The sequence below is a fragment of the Leptinotarsa decemlineata genome, unplaced genomic scaffold, assembly GCF_025532065.1.
Source record: "Leptinotarsa decemlineata unplaced genomic scaffold, Ldec_3_MD MMD2_tig00003348_RagTag_RagTag, whole genome shotgun sequence".
NCBI classification, from domain to species: domain Eukaryota; kingdom Metazoa; phylum Arthropoda; class Insecta; order Coleoptera; family Chrysomelidae; genus Leptinotarsa; species Leptinotarsa decemlineata.
In genome coordinates this window covers 3,226,950-3,243,361 of record NW_027412588.1, presented here as the reverse complement: position 1 = coordinate 3,243,361, position 16,412 = coordinate 3,226,950, and the positions used below count along the sequence as shown (strand labels likewise).

At 35.4% G+C, this 16,412-nt stretch overlaps 1 protein-coding gene and 1 long non-coding RNA gene across 2 annotated transcripts in view; one reads left to right on the top strand and one right to left on the bottom strand.

The window, feature by feature from the left end:
• The window catches only part of LOC111505489 (integrin alpha-PS5), a 184,506-nt gene that overhangs the window by 127,543 nt on the left and 40,551 nt on the right, over positions 1 to 16,412 (bottom strand). Inside the window, exon 2 of the mRNA XM_074178103.1 lies at positions 1,737 to 1,852. Coding sequence (XP_074034204.1) covers positions 1,737 to 1,852 — 116 coding nt within the window. The remainder of the gene's footprint in view (positions 1 to 1,736; positions 1,853 to 16,412) is intronic.
• On the top strand, positions 13,321 to 14,943 carry LOC141483450 (uncharacterized). The gene is made up of 2 exons (XR_012466095.1): positions 13,321 to 14,384; positions 14,451 to 14,943. It is a non-coding gene; the product is annotated as an uncharacterized lncRNA (long non-coding RNA).

Genomic DNA, 16,412 nt, shown 5'->3' with positions numbered 1-16,412 from the left:
ACCAAATCGTTATTTTCAACACCGCGACACGTGTTTCGATCACTTCCTCTTTGAAGATGATCTTTCATCCACCCCAGCCAGGTAGGGGTACACCGCGAAGGGCGATACTGATGTCTGAGGACATTCATGCCGCCATCACTGATCAGTTATGACCCATTCGTCTCTCTGACGAAAAGCATTTTGAAGGGTAGGGGAGCAAGGCTCCAACCTGAAAGAAATCAAGATGACGTGCGTGTATATAAGAAACACACACAGCGAAGAGAAACCAGCAAATCCGGAATAGCAGAGCATGTTTGGACTCATCATTATAACATTAAGTGGGCTCAAGCTGAAATCATCCACAAAGAGGAACACTGGTTTAGGAGAAAATTCAAAAAAGCCCCTTATATGTTGTCCAACAACGCATTTAATCAAGCTAGCGTAGAGATACGTAACATATGAAAACCTCTAATCAAGCTAAAAAAGACCAACTCCCCCCAAACGGTCATCTCCCGCTAAAACCACTGAAGCGGTGAGAGGGAAGAGGGAATAGGTGAAAGCACTCGAATGGCCTATAATTAATCAAATCTCGGAGGAATAAGTCCAGTTATCACCCGAAGACGATTGTGGATACTAACAATTGAAACGTCGTGACGTATCTTGGCTTGGAATCTTTTAATTTGATTTAAATTTTTTTGTTAATGACATTTTTTAATTGTTTTAATTTTCAGCTTTTATTAATATTTCAATTTTTATTTTTTGGTTGTTGCTTGTATGTTATTTCTTTGTAATTTCAGTTTGTTGTTTGATAAAATTGTTATTTTCGGTTAATTTTTTAATTTTTTTCAGGGATTTCGAATAAATTTATATTATACTAGTTGTTGCCCGCGGCTTTGCCTGCGTAGAATTTGGTAGGTGTAGTACTAATTGGTACTATGTTGCTGTATCGTTGCTGTTCCAATGTTTTGACAGAATCAGAATCAACGAAATTAGGCGTGCGCAGCGTTATAGAACAGTGCTTTCAAAAAATTGTTCTACAGCGCCATCTAGTGGCGAGTTATTAAAAAACTGATAGCCTAAAGACCTTCTCTATGAAAAATCACTTATACATGTCAAGTTTCATCACGATCGGTTGAGCGATGTAGATTAAATTTATCATCAGCATTGCACCCATGCGTAGCTGGGGTGGGTCGCAAGTCAATACATATAATATGTGTGTATGACTGATATGAAAAAACTTATCATTGGTGGTTTTAGGAGCGGTTTTACTGAAGTTTTTTGGAAAAAATTTATTTGGATAAAACTTCGGTCATAGTTTGTGAAATGAAAATACGGGTAAATTAAAAGCTGAATTCAACGCGAACGAAGGCGCAGGCAACATCTAGTTCTAATCAATATCTTAGAAGTTATCGCAAAATTAAACTTATCGCGTGGCTAAAATTGATTGATGCACACACACACACACACACCGATGCGACACGCGTGATGAGAAAAGGTTGCAATTGGGTTAGTATTGTTTGAAGGTTAACGTCACATTTTAGTTCCGTGTTGTCTTCAGCTAGATAGGCACTTACCCATTCTGAAATTGAAATTGGTAGATGTGGATATACTTTCGTTTGAATGAATTTCATCAAAGGTCATTAATAGTATTAACAAGCTTATACGACACAATGACATAAAAAAAGTAGGCATACATTCTTTGCTACCTATGCTAGGGTGATTCGCTATATTCGCTAGTATGAAAATAAAATACTTACGGTTTGGTAAACTGATGGCTGTGCATTTTTTCGAAATTGGGCAATTGTAGACCACACCAGATTCAATTCGCCTTCCTCTTTTCATGATTTTTGCTTTCGGAGCACCAATTTTTACCCTGAAATTTTTTTTGTGTCAGAATGAAAGAGTGGTCGATATATCAATTGTAGAAGGATTGCTAACATTTATAATATTTGTCTAGGGCTTAAAACGTACAAGAAAAATATGAAAGGCCAGCAGAGTAGGTATAGTGGTACTTAGGGTAGGCCCACTACTTTTGAGGTGAGTCAGTCAGTAATATACTTTCCATATTGACAACTCAAATTCTGAAAGTTCTGGTACAAGACAAGTTTTTCAGCGTTCCTATGAGTTTTGGCGGAGTAATTCGTGATTTCTTCATGGTGAGTGTGAGAAATAGTTACTCGATAATATAAGAGCCCAAGGTCGGGATTTAGCAAACTTATTGCAAAGTAAATGATGATAAAATGTTGCGTTATTTTGTTTGTCGTCAGAATACACCGTATTAATGAAATACTAGTAAACAAAAAATGTATAATGATTGAATGGAATAATTCAATATTTCAGAATTTATTTTGGATGATGCTTTGCTAGGAAATTACACATGTTTTGTTGTTATGTGAAAAATTGAAATTGTTATATTGTGCAATTCTAAGAATATCAGATCGTCAACTTTCAAGACATCGATTAAAATAAGCACTTCTGGTATGGAAAAATGCATTATAGAGCGGAACAAATCATAAGTTCAGATTTATTTTGCTTATGAGATTTTGAATCGATCCAAAACATTTCCCTTGTGGTTTACGCTTTCGATCGTCCAATTTTGCTGAAAGTAGTATCATAGAAATCATCTGGATTTCAAGAAACATATTAATTCATTTTCTGAAAGGAAATCATAACCTATTTTCATTTCGAAAGGTGCAATAAGCTGATATTGGTACTCATTTTAAATGTACTTCTCGAGAGAGTAATATTATTTGGTTATTATTTGTTAGAATGACTGAAATTCATTGAACGGCCTACGTGCATTTTGTCATGACATCGAAAAATGTTGTCATTGAAAACAAAACGATCAATTCAAAATCGGAAAAAAACAAGCACAAAAAATAATTGCTAGAACAACTACCATGATAATAAATAATTTCAGTTATTGTTAGCTGTATAATGGAAATAAATACCGAACAAAGTTTTATCTTTTAATTTATTCAAAATAAACTACGCTTATCAAGAATACTAATCAAGCTAAACTATCACTTCGACCAGAAAAACATGATGATTTGAATTGGAGCTTTCTATAGTATGAGACATAAAAACAAGATCAGAGACTTTCTATACATTTAGAATTTAGATTCAACAAAAGGATTTCGATTATCAGTCTCAACGCGATTCTATTTGAGTCTCATCATTCGAAATGTTATCAAAAATATCTTCAAAAGGAAAGTAAAAGTGAAGTGTAGTGAAACATGTTGCCAAAGAAAAATCCAGAGTTAATCGAAATAATAAATCTAGAGCCATGAACTGAAACTTTCATCCAAATAAATAACATAATGAGTGGTAACTAACTTGCCACCAAGTAGTAAATACTTCTTGAGTCAAATAATTGAATAAAAAATATAATTCGATTTATTCAAGAGAACTCCGTGAATCCGTGATGCGATTGTGGAACCAGGTCTGCTCATTTATAACGATTAATGTAAACATAGGTTGGATACATTTATTACCCACCTCGATAAGTAGACTTTAAAACACCTGGCGTAAAATTAATCTTTTGAAAGCACTTTTTCCACACTAGTGGTGTGGGACGAGTATTTTCAATATATTCATTATTCGCCTCTGAAACTAACATAATTTTATTATTTGCAGGAAGGTAACATAAATGTTAAAGTGGAAATCGCGTTTATTTACTAGTTGAACTGGTAAAATGGTAGATGATATATAGTTGAGTCATTCTCCAGATTTTTATTTGACTGGAAGTTCTAATCTTGAAATTTAAAGAATACTTACAACCTATCTGAGATTTCCTCAGCAAGGTTAAGCGGTACCTAGGTATCAATTGAGAAAATATGACCATCTGTCTACAGGAGACCGGAAAAATGAAAGGGCCTGACATTATTTTGGTGTCAGATATTATAGGTTTTAGCATTCTGGAAAAAAGGAAGATACCATTCAAGACACGTCATTTTTACATATTCAGTGACATATGTTGCAGGGTTGCGAACCAAAGCTTATTCCGATTGAATATGGAGATTGGAGCAGAATATGATCAATTAATTGAGAAACACGTTGCTTAGTAATATTCCCAGTACACTTCAATAAGTTCATGAATGATTTGGAGTAGGATCATGATACTCTGAGAAGGTTTATGTACGTAGCCCAGGTGTGTGGATTGTGGAAAACTCGCGATTTGGGAAGATAATGGAACCATGACATATCTGTACATTTGCCACCTCGCAAACCACAAGAGGAGACTAAATCATCTGTCGGTAACAAATAAGACAGATGGGTATCCGCGGCTAAGCTAAACAGTGGAGACGGGAGTGGGTTAAACAACTTAGCAAATTTCAAATAGATCTTAATGGGCGCCAGGTAAATTTAATCCTCCAGATACCCTAAGTAACTCACAATATCAATAACTTACCAATTAATATTGGAAATAAAAGATAAAGATCCCCAATATGATTTATTCAGTAATCCTAACTTACATGGATTAACCAACAACGCTTCTAAGACAACAATGCAATATTCACACTACTACGCGATGTTCAAATGTCAATACACGAGCGCGGTGTATATAACCACGAATTCAATCAGCCATAAATTACGGTAGTAACGACGCTCAAAAAAACTACAATACGTCGAGTAAAACTACCACGAAAATTGAGTAGGTGAAATCGTAAATACTAGTATCGGATGGTATGACAAACTCGTTTGCGTCGCGTGAGCTCAGGCGTAGGCGCATCGGTGTCAATCAGCAATCGTGAAAGGAAGAAAATACTTCAATTTCCGTTTCACAAATGCATCACTATATCAATCAGGTATAAATAACAAACACTATATCAAACAGGTATCAATAAACATAAGGGCAACAATTATGCAAATATCACAGAATATCACAAATTTTCAATTAAATCAATTATAACTTGCGTGCTCCTTTTGGGCCACCCGCTATATGTTGTTAGGCTACCCCGTAGTTCGACGGAGATGGATCACCCTGTAGCACCGGTGGATCACCCTGTAGTACGGCGGAGATGGATCACCCTGTAGCACCACCAAGATAGATCACCCTGTAGGGCACGACAAGCTGGACCCGTAATGGATCACCAAATAAGATCCAGAAAGATAAAAAAACTTAAGAAGAAGAAAAAAAAGGAAAGGAGAAGAAAAAAAAAAAGGAAAGGAGAAGGAAAAAAACCCTACGGAAGAAAATTCTCAATCAGAATCAGATAAAAACAAGGTGAGATTCAACCCCCATTCAATAGGACTAGTTGACTAATCGATACCCCTGGTATATTTTCATTAAGCAAAGTAGCAAGATAACAACAGTATATTTTTGGGTGCCCTGTATAACCATATGATCCGTAAAAATCAAGAAAATTGAATGAGTGTTGAAACCTCTCTTCAAAACTAATATTCAGTAGAGATATAACGATGGAATCAGAAATTACTAAAATAATCAAAAACACATTCAATGGTAAAACTCTTACCCTGGCCAAGGGGTTTTCTATACGATTCTTCGTGTGCGGTGCTCTGCACGGAAGTCCTGCTGGGACTTGATGAGTGACTGAGGGCCTTCTGTTTCTTACGAATCTAGAGACGAGAAACGAAGGTTGTAGAATTGAAGAGGTGATATCATAGCTAAGACCACATGAGAGATGCGACAGTGATTCAGACATACCTAATTTCGGAAATCCTTCCACCTGGCACGAGTTCGGTAACCACCACAAATCCTCAAAAGAGCTTAAGTTTCAGACTGCAAATATCCACACCAAAATGACCAATCAGTCTTCCACTATACAATCCTGACTTGTAGAAATAATCCCCGTGAAGGATGGCACAAATACAACCAAATATATCCTACAATCAGTCTGATGGTACGCTTTGAACTCCGAACCAAACTCATCGAAAGCCAACTTCCGAATACTAAGGAGACTGCCACATCTGACAGCTAACCAGTTGTTGCCACAGTGCGTCCAATCTACACTACAAGCACCAAGGGGGCGCTGTGCACAACATCCTAAATCTATCAATTCCTCCACAGCCACTTGAGACATCATCAACAAGTCCATGACCCATCAAAACTCCTTCTCAAAGCAATGCAACCCTAAAACAACCCTTGACAACTTGAGTAACCGATCAATCCTCACCCGTGAACAACTGTAGAACTAGTTCGGTGTAAGTCGACGGAACGACACTACGAAAGTTCGGCAGATGTCAACCAACAGCTGTCTCTTAACCTTGTATATTATAATGTTTACAAAAGTATTCACTCCAACCTATTTTCAACTATTTACTAATCCTTATTTATGCGATGGAATAGAAACATATAAGGTAAGTCGTCACATCTTTCCCATTCAGTACGAATATTTGAACATTCATCTTATGCAGAATATTTACCGAAAATATCAAACAGTATTCAGAAACCAGAGCTAACTAATATTGTTTTTCAGACGATATGGCTCTAATATGTCAGTAAACCTTCTGGAAGTGATGAATAATAATCTATGCAAGAAATATTCTCGGAAAGGTATAGGGAATAAGGCAGACAACGGCTGAAAAAATGATAGGTGAAGAAAACTGAGAAACAAACAATAACAACTATTTCAACCTAGCGAGGAATTTCGGATCTCCAAAGTCGATTGGCAATAGGAGAATGCGTAAGTACTGGTCAAAGCAGTTAGTCAGGGAGCATACATTTATTCTTATACATTTCAGGTATGGTTTTCTATGGAACGGAAGATTCCCATTACTATGATGTTAAATGAATAAAATCAACTTGTAACTGAATTACATTGTTAATATCCTCTGAATAAAGATCTTAAAAGGTAAGGTAGTGTTTTTGATCTAGTGCTAAATTGAAACGTAACACATTCTACGCGTGAAAATTCTGAAGAAATTATCTGAGTGATACCACCCCTAGAAAAATGATCATTAGGTAGAATGATGCCTGAAACACCACGAAATTAGACGAAAATATACCAAGTCAAAAGCAAATGATCGAATCAAATATAGCATAAACTAGATACAGAGCGGTGAATTGGCGTAGTGACCAGGAATTTTTTTCGAGGGAATTTATCTAGTTGAAGTTGGGATGATTCTTCATCGTTACATGGCTGACGGACTGTGAAAAGCCATGGTGCACTATAGGTGGGTCGGGGAGTTATTATTATTGCCTACCTCGAACACGAGGCAATAAGAAAGTACACTTAGCTGGACTGAGCTACACCGAGTACTCCACCCAGATATTTTCTTGAATGCCGACAATGGATTGGAGAAAATTGCGTGCAATATTAGGCCCAGATGGTTGCACGCACATATCTATCTTATGTCACAGACAGAATTTTTGAAATATTCTTGGGAAACACAACATCAAAACGGTTTTCAATCCCATCAAGAAGATTAAACAAAGCCTCAGCAGAAGGGTTTTATCGCATACCGTGAACTTGTGGGAAGCCTGCATCAGACTAGGCCAAACAGACAAGTCAGCTGTGGTAGAACACGCATTCGGTAAAGGAAACCACAGTATTCTGTTCGGAAATACGGAACTCATTGCCCCCGACCTGGAAATCCATAGCCGACTGGTACGGAAGACAATAGAAATTCACAATCACACGAATAATTTCAACAGAAAAGAAAAAGCTGTGAACCTCAATCGAATATGAAATCTCATTCTGAGAAGTTCAAGAATAGCAAACAGCATGACGCCAGGTAGAAAAGGATCACCGAACGTAATTGATTTACCAAATCCAGGTACAGGTATTATCACACCAGATCACCTTAATTAACATTAACACGCTTTACGTGATTTACCTGAGAATGGTTTTGGTATTAGCACACCAAACTACCTGAGGAGTCAACATAAATACGCGTTGCGGCCTTAATATCCAGTCATCGGAGGTATCAACTCAGAATGTATAAACCTCTGAGGAAGCTAGCCATTCGCGCCAGCGAAACGACAGGAAGAAATTCCAAAATTCTACGTCCTTCAAATCGGAAAAATAGTCACAGTGAATATTTTGCTAGTTTGAGAGTTCATAAATGAAAAATGCTTGTACTTTAGGGAATCGAAACAAAAACGTGAACAAGATATCGTCACCAAACTTTCAATGGGTCTGTTTGGTCCTTTGAAGATACAAGAGATCCAGCAGGAAATAAAGAACAGGTTGATGTTTCAATACATCCGATGTATCTTTCGCCCAATCACTATCTACAAAACACATCTAAGTTTTTTCAATTTCTCTAAAACTCGACCCATTACATTTGGTAACTGTTGAATACCTCATGACACGTTTCTGCTCATTAGTTCGGCATTATTAAATTCACTCAGTTGAGAAGTGCCTTTATCTGGTCATGTACATATATACAACCCACCACATGAGACCCCCCATCAAATGCTGATATGATATATCATTACAAAATTCTCTCTCAAAGACAGGTTTTCAATTTGATTGTATAGGTGAATCATAATCTCTGACCATAATCTTTGAATTTGTTTCCTGACGAGAAAATTGGTAATTTGTTTATTAGGTGAGGGGGTGAAATTTATTCTATAATGTTTGAATTTTCGATTAGTTCATACATAAACTCTGGTATAATCAATAGTCATTGAGTAGAATATCATATGATTTGAATTTTTATATTATATAAAACACTAATTAGGTAGAATTTTGTCAATATATCAAGCCTGAAGAAGTATGTTGGTAAAGTGAAACACATAAAAAGAAACCAAGTTGTATAACATATGATGTATTTATATTTTTCACTGTCTTATATGGATGTATAATAATAAACATCTTTACTATAGCGAAAAGATGAAAAATACTAGATCTATCGAAGATTCAAATGTGATGATTCCCATTTTTGAAAAACACATACACAACGAACAATTTTTTATTTCGGGCCTAAATTTTACAATATACTGCAATATACTGAAAAAAAAACTTTCATTCAACAAATATAAAATTGTCATGAAACAATTCATTAACCTTGACCATCTAGTGAAGTTACTATAAAAAATATATATGATTGATTAAAAGTCAGTTGTGTCACTGGATGAAGATAGACATATATGTTTGTACGTATGTATTGATGTATGTATATAAGTTTATATAAAAGAACCTCATAGTTGTAATATAAATGTGAATAAAGACATGGATCCTTGCCGCATCAACCGCTCCGAAGACTGAAATGTAAGATCAGAAAATGAAACAAATAATAAACCAAAAATGCGGGAAGGTGACACAAAAAAAAAATTAAAAAAAATTGAAAATTGTTAAACAGAAATCTCACAACAAAGTGTTACTTGAAACATACTCTCCTTTCAGTTTCAGCGATTTCACATTCTTCGAAAAATCAAATTCGGCAGCTGGAGGTAACAGAAGCCTAAAGATCGCTTGCTTAATGACAGATGAGAAAGTTTCGGTATAATCTGGCTTATTCGTAACAAACTGTGTTTTTTACTAAGAAATATATATCTTCAGTTTCATTTCGTTTCATTCTAAAAATTCACTTTCATCTCACAATATTTCTATTGCAATGTTTATCAACAATAATCTAGGCATTATTGTCTACAACTCGGACTACAACTCGGAATTGATGAATTTTTGCCATTCAGATGCTTCATTACTACTCAGGATGAAGGTTTCTTATCATTTGATTTAAAGAAAGAAGATATATCAGCCAAACTCTCAGGTTTAAAAATGAAAATATTAAAGAATAGAATTAAATAAATATATCCCGAACTTTTTAAAAAACCCCCCTAGGCTATTCGAGCCAGGCTTGTTAATCTATAACGATTGATATAGGTACATATATAAATATAGAAGTTTTATTGAAAGGAATACAAATTATGGCACAACAACAACAAAAATAATTGGCGCTCCGGGGTGACTCGATTCTTTCCAGTGGCGCATTTGCTTTTTCAGCTGCAGGAAAACCCGGAAAAACCTGCAGCACCACATCATCTGCAAATCTTGATCTGCCAATGCCCTCTCTTTCATGGACTAAAATGTAGGGTGTCTCCAGAGGCTCCAATAAATTCAAGATATTGTCAGAATATTTAGTGAATATTACTGGAGTTTTTTCCCAACACCAAATCGACCAACACCAAGTGATCATCTTCAAGAGGAAGATCACACTAATCATACAAAACTATCACTATTTATATCATAGATACCTGTTCCAGGTACCTGCGTCTTGAGTGTCTTGAATTAATTTGTCTCATCTACTTGTCTTAAATTAATTTTACAACGTGTCCTTATGTAATATGTAATAAATGAAGTCATGACTCTCCTCCGAATCTTGCGTAATTTTATGCAAGTAGTTTGACATAGTTGTCGGGGCGAAAATTGTCTCTATTTGAATTTTTCGCTAAAACATTACTCTTACATGTAATGAAGGACTGGTAAAATTATAGACAATTTTTTATTATACAGATTGCGAAACATTTTGGACCCTTTCAAAATCAACTCATTTAAGTTTTCAGCCACAATTTGTTTAGTATACTCATTGTATGAAATTACTTTGAACTTCAATAAATATTACAGAATAGAGAAGTGTTTTTCATATAATTCAGCGTTCATATAAAAGAAAATATTTGTTTCAAAAGTATTTTTCTTTCGTGTTATGTAATTCAATGTTCATATGAAAATAGATGTTTCGAAAGGGTTTTTTCCTCCAGTTTGTGGCTGGAAGTTACTTCTTTGCATGGTCTACCCATCTTCATATAGAGTTAATTTTCTTGAAATTGATTGCTTCCTTTCTTTCTTTGGTAGATTCCCACATTTCTTGTATCAAGATGGAGAAGTAGAAAGCCGAAACCTTTCTTTCCCAAAAATCAATCTCTCCTAAAAATATACCCTTTCAATTCAATAATTAGTTACAAATTTGATTCTGCATGAAATTATGTATATTACGAAATTTATAGAGAATAAATATTAAATATGTTCTGAAAATTCTCATAGCTTATCCAAATTCACTCAAGGATAACTAACATATAAAAGTAACTTTGCACTTCAAGCTGAATCTGCACATTTTAGGTGATAGGTAGGGGTAAGCAGGAGATCTCGCCCAAAGTGGGCAAAGTAGGATAAGAAGCCTATAAACCACGAGCGAAAAAAAGTTGTGAGCACGAGGCGTTAGCCGAGTGCGAAGATTTGTGAATGGAAGTAATTGATCTTATCCTCGAGGTGCGTACTATACTTGTTCCACGACTGACCGTAGAAAGAGATGGTACAATACATTTGCTTGAGACTATGGCTTTGGATAATAAACTCATTCAGTTAGTCAGTCGGAACACAATTGATTGATTTAAAAATTGGTGACAATATTTCCTACGAATTATTTTATTAGGGTTAATTTTTTTTATAATTATGTACATTTATAGTTACATTATTATATAATTATTTAATGATATTCCGCCGTCGATGTGGCAGGAAGACGGTCTTATTCCGTTTTGTTGACAATTTGAAACAGTGGGAATACAAATGGTTTCAATATAATTTATGAATACATTTGATGTGTTTATCATGGATGCCATAGAATTATCTACATAACTTCGGCCACAATATGACTTTTCCAGCCACCATTGGCGCTTCAATGTCATTAGGTCACCTCCTCCATCAACTAGGATTGTGTAACAATCCGAATATACGAGCATCGAGAAGTAAAATATGTAGGCACGAAGATCTGTTAAATTGATCAATTAACGCGAGACGACTCGCGAGACCAATTAGTTTAATTAAGCGAAAACCCCGATGCATTCTATCCATCGGTATGGCAGCATCCGTCTGATAATCATAAAACTGTCAACAATAACTTATTATAGAAAAATAATGAGGGCAGACGGCCGCTTGAACAAAGGAAGTCACACAGCTGCGGACAACAGGTGTTCAGATTATTGCCTCATTATTCTGGATATAAATACAGGAGCAAAATTTGAATTAAATCAGTCTAGTTTGACCAGTCAAGATGAAACTATCTCCGTCAGTAATAAGTTTACGCGAAGTGATAATCAGTCTAGTTTGACCAGTCAAGATGAAACTATCTCCGTCAGTAATAAGTTTACGCGAAGTGATAATCAGTCTAGTTTGAATCAGCGAAATTGAAGTGAACTCCGTCAGTAAAATGTCACGCGAAATGTTAGTTTCGGTTTAAATAGGAAAATAATCTTTGTCAGTGAATTTACGTGTAACAAAAAGTTTAATCAGTTGGAAACAAAGTTTCATAACCCCCGATATTATTGCCGAAATAAAAAAGACCGAAAAATTCTTCGAGCTTAGAATAAACCGGCCCAAGGAAAAGTAACAGCAAATTATTACGAAAAAATGATGTATTACAGCTCATTTTTACTTGAGTATCATTCAAAAAGAAAGACCGAATTTTCATTGGTAATTAAAGTGTAGACTTTATATCGAGAATAACAATCTCCGAAGATTTATAAAAAGGTGTTGTCACAGCCTCCTCTAAACTCTATTTTACGTAAATATCTGTGTTTAAATGATTGCGATTCGAAGAGTTATTGAATCCATGGTTGTCTGGTTATTGCAAAACTTTACATGTAATGATATTTTAATTGTCATATATGTTTCTACCTAATATGTATTATGAATTGTGTGTAATGTTTATACCTTGTTGTCCATAGAAATTATGTCTTGTCATCGTTACGAAACGATATTTATTTAAATACCTTTTGAGATAATTGTGCTATGAGTTATTTCCATTTTGGTTTTGTATATTTGGGAATATAGTACAGGTGAACAGAGTCCCCGGTATGATAGCGAATTTCAATATTTAATGTGCCATGGTTTTTATTGTGTTGAAGTTGTGTATTTGTTTATTAATACTGTTATACTCGAATGTTAAAGATCTATTGATATTATGTTCCCTGTTGTTGAATTTGACATTGTAGAACTACAGAAAAATGAATCCTTGTAAATGATTGGTAAACATGTCTCACTGTCTCTTGTACATGAACTGGCGAGAAAAGTAATGATTATATATTGGTATCGTTTCTGCTATGAGTTATCAGAATCGAGTAAGACGGCGTATCTGCTACTTAAAGTAAGACTGGTAGAAGGTAATGTTAGCGAACACACTTTCTATTTTTTAATTGATAATTTTCCGATATTATACGTTTAGATAATTACATGCACCTGATGTTCTTTGTTTTTGTGTGTACTATTATAATATCAGTTTAATTCTTATTCAATAAATGTTTAAAATGTACGTTGGTTTGTCATTCAGTAGGTTTATAACAAACATCTAGTTAACCAAAGCAACCTCCTACCTGTTTGGGAACAGCCGCTCAGTAGAGGGGAAAAGACGGGTCTGGACCTCCTCCCAAGGGTATGCCCCCCCAGATACACACCACTGACTGTGACCTTGATTCGTTTTTTCATTCTCTGCCTATGAGTTGACCTTGAGTTGTGTGTAACATGATGAGGTGAAACCCCTTTTTTACTCTCCGCCCATGAGTGGCATTGAGATGTGTGTGATGTCATGACCGTGAACCGCTTTTTACTGTACAGCTATGATTTGGCCTTGCATGGTCACATGACCTTGGAAATTTCCTAAGCGATTTCGAGCTACGAACACGTCATATGACCTTGGGAGAAAATTCTGATCGATATTGACCTCGGAACACGTCATATGACCTTAAACACAAAGTGTGGATAGACAACCGGCTTTGCCCTTGATACATGAGCTCAAATATAAAGAAGATGTAACCTTGAACCCCTTCCCTCCTGATAATTTTTTTCTATAAGTATGGAGTTTCATACTTTCACATTCAGTTCATATAATCTCAAGTGTTCGAATAGGTGATTAGTATTTGTTGAGTTTCAAGGTGATAACGAGAAGTAACTAGCAATCCAAGTAGTGAGTGTTGACATCGTCATAGAGGTGAACATATTTTTTATATTCTTAAACTGTAATTTTCACTATTTTTTTTGAAATGGATAATTTGAAATTTGACATTGAAAAGATTAATTTTGCAATTAATCAACAAAATGAAGTTTTAGAGCAGAGATCCATAACATCATTGATTGTCGATAAGGGTTATAAAATTGAAAAAATGACTATGCTTTCTACACGATATGGTAAATCCATCCAAGTAGTTTTATTGGATGAGGAAAGTAATACTTCCTTCAAATCGTGGCTACCAAAACGTGTCACAGAGCAATTCACAGAGGACATTATTCGTGAAGTGAATTCAACCAAATCTAAATTCATTTTTACATATATGGGTCAAAGTTCTCAGGATTATCCTGGTGCCAAGACCCGCTCATTGGTAAAATTTGATATTTTAGATTGATGGTGTTGATTGTGTCTTTATTCTCTTTGTAAATAGTGAAAATATGGTTTATTTATATGAAATATGTATCAACTCTCTCGCTTCAATCATGGTCAAATTTCAAGTGAGTGTTTTTTTTCCATTCACAATATATCTCCCAAACTAATGAATGTGATTTGTATTTTTTCAGAGCTGTTCATTCTGCAAATATGTGGATGCAATATTCAGCACAAGAGTGGCCGGAAGCTGTGGATTTGGATTCTGCCATAAGAAAAATGGCTTGGGAAATGGCTGATCTGAGTTTTGACGCTCTACATTCATCAAATTATGATTTAAGTGTATGTTATGATGCTGAGGAGGTGCGAAAACTTTTGGAGCTTAGTGAAAAGTATGAACTTGGTGTGGCATTGTGTCATAAATATTCGTATGGAAGCAGGAATTTGGATGACTTCTGTAAGCTAATAATTGAAGCAGACTTGAAACATTTTCTTTACGATATATGCACATACCTGCCGCAGAATATTATAGAGAAATATCAATTGGAACCGCGAAGTCCTAACCCACAACTGGAAGAATCATTAACTGATGGTGATGTAAATAATTGAAATCTGTTGTATATGGTATGAATAAAATAATGTTGCATATTTGCCTATATCTAGTGAATAAAAGACAAAAAATAATTATTGATTGTTTTATTATTTATCGAATATTTCATGATGAATTACATGTCAATCTTATTATAATCCAGTCTGAACAGAGCCGTTAAGAGCATTATATGATAAAACAGCATCGTGGAGGATGAGTGCATATACTTTGGTGTTTGCTGGAAACTTCACCTTGCGTGTTTCAAATTCTATTTTGATGTCGACAGTGGATGACTTCATAGCATCGGGTTGATGGGAGCAGTCGATGATGAATAGTGGATTGTTGCGAAAGCTGCCAATATCCATCATCGGCTCACTCATAATTTTATCGTAGTAGCTGCGTTGGAAGTTTTCATATGCATAGTAGGCTGATGAGTCTAACTTCTTATCGAAATCCAGATTCCAACGCTCATATGGATATACTTCAGAGTTCAGAGATAGTCGAATATTATTAATATTCACATGTGAGAATTTAGTTACATCTTTTGATATATTTTCGGATTGATTAGTATTTTGAAAGCCGATAATGATATATCGTGGTCTTTCGAGACTGTTGGTTGTCTTCACAGCCCATATATCTGAGGATGTATCACGAAGTGTGGGTAATTCATAAAGGTCCCACATACGATAAGCCACCTTCACTTTAGCATTATTAGAATTTTTATTGATGCGATTCAATAGTTTCAATTTTTGGCGATCTTCCGGCACAATGTGTCTGATTCTCCATTCTATTTTATTGATTTCTAAATCTGCATCAACTTCTCCTATGAATGAATTTTTGAAAGAGCGTGCTATAATCAAAATGAGCTCCTGCTTCACATTCAATATCCCTTTATTGTAATCTTCAGCAAAACCCATGAGATACTTCAAGGGTAATTTGCCGCTGAATACATTGCTGACGGAATCCAATATATCTTGTTTATTCACATCAAGACCCCATCCTATCGGTAGTAGTGAATTTGCTTGTGTTTGTCCGAATGATATCATCGTTTTCATTGTTGTAGTTATACCAGGTTTTCGAACAACGACCACTTGTTCACCCCCCATTTCATAGCGAATTTCATCGAAGAGAAAAGCGAGGGCGTTATTGGATAGGTAGCACTGCTTCGTGGTATCAGATGGTGTGAACTTCCCCTCGATATAAATGTAACTGTCTGCTATATCCAGTATAAGATCTTGAAAATTGATTGGAATTCTTATTTCATCTGAATTTTTGTAATATGGTGAACCATACGGCTTATATGTATGCTCATGATGGCTAATGAGGGAATGGTCGAACATTGGCTCTTCGAATACCTCCAATTTATCACTTGTGGTGATGGTAGCCATGTTATTACTATTTTTTATATCGCACCTTCAAACCAATGGATTTGAGAAAGTTCACGCTACTAGCACTTATTCTATATCTTGACCGTTTGGCTAACATATGTGGAATGAATCGACTTTTAGATTTCCCCTCCTTTAAATGCACATGACTATACTCTCCACCAAATGCATTACGTTGATTC